Genomic DNA, 6,084 nt, shown 5'->3' with positions numbered 1-6,084 from the left:
CACGAGTATCAGAATGCAACATCAAGGCTCATCTCAGAAACAATTCCTAAAATGAAGGGGAAGAAAGGAGAGCAGAAGAGAGTTGCAAGTCCAATCTGGTGCCACCTGGCCCGGCCCAGCCCAGCCCAGCCCAGCCCAAGGAAGGTAGGATTCAAGGAGAAGAAACTAAGAGAAGAGCCTTGGATTACATCATTCCCTACAAGGCACACTCAACCACCTTCACCCTAGTCTTCAACAAAGGCACAAAAAGAGCCCTTTAATCCCTTCCTTTGCTCCCTGAAAGTTGCAGGAATTTCACTAAGCAAAATAACTGAAATAGTTTCAGAACAACTGCCATTGCTCACCCTATGTGTCCCTTTCCTTCTTCCCCAAGGATATTAACTAAGTGTATATATAATGTATACTTATAAATGTACAATATTATATATTACATTAAAAATAATATACAAAATATAAATAACTCAGTTAATTCTATCAATGAACATCTAGAAGAAGCATTGCGATGATCTAGGGGAATGTGGAACTATTATGTCTGTCTTGCAGTATTTAACCTGCCCTGAGTTCAGACATTTAGATGCTGCTCCTGCCACTCTCTCCGTCCAATCTCACCTTCCTGTTGGAAATTTGAGCTCCCTATTGGCTATTGCATACTTTTAAACTGCCTGTTTTGTGACATGACTCACCCACCAACCTACTGCCACCTGGTAGAATCTTGGGGTTTCCATGGAGTTGTCTGTAGATAAACTCCAATCATCGCCAGTGACCAGTGGCCAGTGATCAGTAACCTCTGTACTGGACACATGCGCCTTTTGTACTCTGCCACCCACACATCCTCCAGTAACGTCTCCTCATCCTGTGTATCCTCAGTTGACGTTTTCTCTTCTCTCACCATATCAGGTAAGGACAGAAACTTTTTAGTGCCTCATTAGATTTCTTCCCTCTCACGTTAGCAGTACAGTCAAAGTGGTTTAGAATAATGGGGGAAAGTATTGAACCAGAATTCTGGAAACCTCATTTCAGTTTTGGTTCCGATATGTACTAGCTGTGTAACTTTGGACACTACTCCCTCAGAAAATCTGTTTCCTCATCTGTTATATTAGGATAATTGATTGGTTATTCTTTCTGGACCCTTTCCTTTTTAATGTTCAATCTTAAAGAGCTTGTGTACAGAAAATGAAATTACACAAGTCTTGAGACCGTTTGTTTCAAGAGAAACAGAGAAAAAGCCTTGGTGGAGAAGAAAACTAAGAACATATACCAAGATGTTTCATCTGCAACTGTCTCCCTCTACTAATATTTTAACTCCAGTATTTCAAATTCAGTGCTGTTCAAAAAGGAATATTCACGTGTTGTGACATTTTCTGTGCAAAGTAGGTGAAAAAAAAAATAGGGAGAGGGGATGGAGATTAGCGGGCCAGAAGGCCGCAGGTGTTCTTAGGGCAAGGAAGTTTGGCGCTGTTGTCATCCAGCACAGGCCGACGGGAATGGAGAAGGGCAAGAAAAGGTAAAAATGAGGAAGGACAAAATCGATGAAAGAGGTGGAGAACACGCAGGAGTTCTCAAGAAAAAAAGAAGGCAGTTTGGGATGGAATGTGGAAGGGGACTCAAGATTTTAAATGAAAGCGGCACGAGCATAAAGGGAAATCATCTCGGAGCAGGGCAAAATGCAGTCAGAGTGTACTTAGATGAGCGGACTGAGAAGGAAACTAAGGCTACAATAGGGTGTCACTAGGAAAAGCAGCTCATCAGGAAAGTCATATTTAGTTGCCTGGTTTCCTTCTGTTTCTTCTTTGAACTCAGATGACGCCTGACAGTTTTATAAATGAACAGTGAAGAAATGTTTTAGAAATGATGCTTCCCATAAACAAGAAATTAAGAAAAGTGGTTATCTAGGGGCCTGGATGGAACAGAATTTTAAGTGTTTGGGTTGTTTTTTAACTTGGATTCTGGAGGTGATTTTTTTAGGCTTCGGAAATTACATTTTCTTAGATGTTGACGATGATTATAATCTATGTTTGCAGGATAAATATAAAAATATTCATGATACTTTTCTTTCTGCGTGTTATGTGGCTATATTAATTGAACTTTCATTTCAACTAGGATTAATATCTTCTACTTGCTGGGTAATATTCAGAGAAATAGGAATGAGCACAATAATGGAATTCCTTTATGGTTATTGTTTTGCTGTCTGCTTTTACCAGTTTTTATTAAAATCTTTGGCTGCATATATCATGGCTACCTATACATTCACATTTACTGCAATTTCCTGCTTATTACACCTGTTTATTAATACGGCTTCTCTGTCTACGTGTATTGGTTCATTCAAAATCCCCTTTATCGTGGTCTGTTTTTCGTTAGCAGGATTCTCTCAAGTAGAGGAGATAATATCCACTTTCATAATATTACATCTATGGTAACAGAACTTCATTTATGAGTAAACTTACTAAGCTTTGATTCTTGCTATATTCCTTATACCTCCCCTTTACTAATACCTATGTGTTCCTTTTTGTAGCTTAATGTTGTGTGTTTTTCACAATTTTTGTCTTATTGTCTTTCCAGAACTTAATGATCTTCCTTCATACAAGTCATATATATTACGTTCATTCATGTATGAATGATACCAGTTCATATTATGATGATGACTTTTTAGATCAGTAACCTAAAGCTCACAGAGTTTAAATAACTTTTTTTTTTTTTCCAAACATCATTACTTGAGAAACTCTCAGGATGTCATTTTGACTTTGGATGAGAAGCTAGGCTTGAAGAGGGTAAAGAATGGTCCTTTACATTTACCTGCTGGACTGGCTTACATGTGAAGTCTAGGAAATGGCATGTGACCTACCCAAGCAAAATGAGACCGAAGATTACAATAGTAGGAGCTGTACAGTTTTCTAATGGACAAAATAAAATTGCTTCGATTTAAAGTTTTATTTCTCCCAGTTTCTGGCCTTGGCTCAGAGCAAGAGTACTAGCAATGGAGTCAGGGTCTGTAACCAGGTAATGATAGTAACATAATGAGGGAACTTGAATAAGTCAATCTGACCTCTCTGAGCCTCCATTTCCTCACTTGTAACATGAGAATGTTAAAACTGAAGTTTGCTAAGGGCCTCCTACTTCTAAAATGCTTCAATTCTAGGAGATAGGCACGAGACAATGCTAGTACCCGCTAAAGGGAAAGACAGGGAAGGGAGAAGTTTGCTTCTAACCTGGGCAACAACAAATGAACCACACCATTTGGGACTTCTGCACATCTGTGCTCAAGTGGGAGCAGAGGCAGTTCCTCAGAAGAGTACCAAAGTCTTCCAGCACTTACAGGCATCATAAACTTTGATTTTGGTATCTCAGTGAGTATTGGTATTAGAGACTTTCTGATCGCAGCAAGCTTAAGATAATGCTTTTCCTTAAACATGTGAAAGTTTATCAATTGTAACATGAGAATGTTAAAACTGAAGTTTGCTAAGGGCCTCCTACTTCTAAAATGCTTCTATTCTAGGAGATAGTTATGAGACAATGCTAGTACACGCTCAAGGGAAAGACAGGGCAGGGAGAAGTTCGCTTCTAACCTGGGGAACAACATATGAACCAGACCGCTTGGGTCTTCTGCACATCTCTGCCCCAGTTGGAGCAGAGGCAGTTCCTCAGAAGAGTACCAAAGTGTTCCAGCACTTACAGACATCATACACTTTGACGTTGGTATCACAGTGACTATTGGTATTAGAGACTTCCTGATTACAGCAAGCTTAAGATAATGCTGTTCCTTAAAGATAGTGAAAGTTTATCAGTCTCATTGATTTTTCATCACCCTTTTGTTCCTTGCAGAAAATTTCCAAAATCCATCTGTACTTGGAGCTGCAAATTCTCTCCAGCTCTCTCTTCCTGTGATGAGCAATGCAGTTTCTTTAACAGGAAGTGTCTGCAACTTTTCCAGCACCCGTGCTCCAGCTGTGAATTCGGCATGGCTACTGCCATCAGCTTCTGGCACCTCTTTCCAGCCACTCATAGGTAGTGCCTACCCTTACCCACATTCTAGCACAACTATGTTGTCTGTGGTTACTGGCCAGAGCCAGATCTCCACTTCAGCTGCCTCCTATCCAGGTATCTTTAAGTTGGATACCACAGGAAGCACTGAACAGAAGTCATCTTCACTAGAAGACTACACTGTGATTGTCATTGACCAAGACACAGCTGTTTCATCTACGTCTATGGCAGCCCAGTATGATAAAACTTCAGTTGCCAATACTGTGGTCCCTCTGTATCCATCACTGTCTGCCAGCCTAGTTCAGGGTACACCATCTCAGATTCCAAATCAGGGACATAGCCTGTCACTTCCCTACCAGGAAGGAAGCCAGATGTCTTACTATCTTCAAGGCACATTGGACAATGGGCAGGAAAAAAACAAAAGAAACAGAGAGAATCACTCCAGGAAAGGTGAAGAGAGTAAGCAGCCAGGGAACAAAGTCCAGGCAGAGGAGAAGCCAACCATTCCCAGGAAGAAGAGGAAGGGAAATCAACCTGACCTTGGCCAAGAGGTCTTTCAAAAGCCTCAAAGAAGCCTAGGCATGCACATGCTGGATTCTGTGCAGGTGTTTCATGCCCTGGGGTGGAAGAAGGACAAGAAAGCTGGGCACTCTTCCTCTCGGACCCTAGGAAACTCTAGCAACACCAGAGAACCCCAGCCCGCCCGAGCTAGCAAACGACAGCTGGATACCTCATGGAAGGGTAAAAATCCTGAGAAAACTCAAGTCAAAGACCAGAAACGAGATGGTAGTGCTGAAGAGGAGTCTCCATCTCCATCCCAGTATGAGCTGCCACCTCCTGGGAAGGTCAGGTTGATACCTTTGCCTTTTCTGACCCTGGATAGGCCTCGACCTCGACCTGCTTCTCGGAGACCACAGTCTCTGGTCTCACATAGGCCTGCTATGTGTTACACGTCCCAGCCTGGTGCTACTAACTCCGTTAATCCATCCCATCCAGCTCCTGCCAATGCATCAATGACAGGTCCTGCCAGGCCAGCTCAGCCCATTCTAGTCAACAGAACCCAACCAGGTTTGACCAACCCTAGGTCTCCCAGTGTCCCTCAGACGGCTGCTTCTGGGCCCGCACCCAACAAAACATCATCCTGCACTTCTCTCCAGCAGGGGTCCGTTTCCACTGCTGTCACCAAGCTCCAGTCACCACCCAAGCCTCAAACCCAATATCCACTCCAAGACTTACGCTACCAATGAATTCCATGGAGGAATCCAACTGTTCCTGAGCCAGTAATGTCAACGCTCATTACAAAAGAGCAGAGGCCAGAGCGTGAGGCCATGAAGAAGCGGGCTCAGCAAGAGTGTGAGAATGCTGCCAAAAATACATCTCTGGGGTAAGTGCAGTATTTCATCGAGAAGGATAAAGAGATGGAAATTGCTAGATACTATGGCTATGCAAAATAAGAGCTTCTTAGATTTTTGGAACCACTTTGGGTACTAGCTGGTTTTCCACACACACACATTTATATATATTTATAGATAGATAGATAGACACAACATAGATATAGATAAGTAGATAGATACGAATATAGATAGATACAATGTGCTTATAGATACAAATTTCTCTATTCTGATATATTTTTAAAACTTAATGAAACTGAATAAACACATGTCCTAGAATTAATAGCTGAGTAATAAAAAGGCCTGTTGAGTTTTCTGATGCTCTTAACTGTGGTTTTTCCTTCGTGGTGGTGGTGGGGATCAAAGGCTGCTTTCGAGAGAAGGAAATGAAACTTGGGTTGAAGAACAGGGAATAAAGGGAAAAGAACTGAGGAAAGAGGAGTTATCCCAGTTCAGGACTAGGAACACCAAAAGGGGAGAGGTTTGATGGCTCATAAGAAGAATCAGAAATAGCGGAAATGGCAAAAGTAAGATGCAGAGTCTGAATTTAGATAAAAAGAGTAAAATTTGGATAAAGTTGAAGAAGGCTGCAGACCAGTCTGGGCTGACCAGAAGAAATGTAAACAGTCTCTCTCAGAGGATGGCTTTATGTCTCATGACCTACAAGATAGCTTTTTAGAAAACACGGTCAGGACGTATCTCCAACAGGTTTGGG

The 6,084-nt window shown here is 41.9% G+C and overlaps 1 protein-coding gene across 1 annotated transcript; it reads left to right on the top strand.

Moving 5' to 3' along the window:
• Nucleotides 1-800: 800 nt before the first annotated feature.
• On the top strand, nt 801-5,432 carry LOC103594604 (uncharacterized protein C2orf78-like). The gene is given in 2 exon segments (XM_008577841.1): nt 801-897; nt 3,820-5,432. Coding segments are annotated over 2 exon segments (1,710 nt in total).
• The last annotated feature ends 652 nt before the right edge of the window (nt 5,433-6,084 follow it).

The sequence above is a fragment of the Galeopterus variegatus genome, unplaced genomic scaffold (assembly GCF_000696425.1).
Source record: "Galeopterus variegatus unplaced genomic scaffold, G_variegatus-3.0.2 Scaffold1586, whole genome shotgun sequence".
NCBI classification, from domain to species: Eukaryota; Metazoa; Chordata; class Mammalia; order Dermoptera; family Cynocephalidae; genus Galeopterus; species Galeopterus variegatus.
The sequence above is the reverse complement of the archived record's forward strand: the minus strand, read 5'-3'. Positions and strand labels throughout refer to the sequence as shown.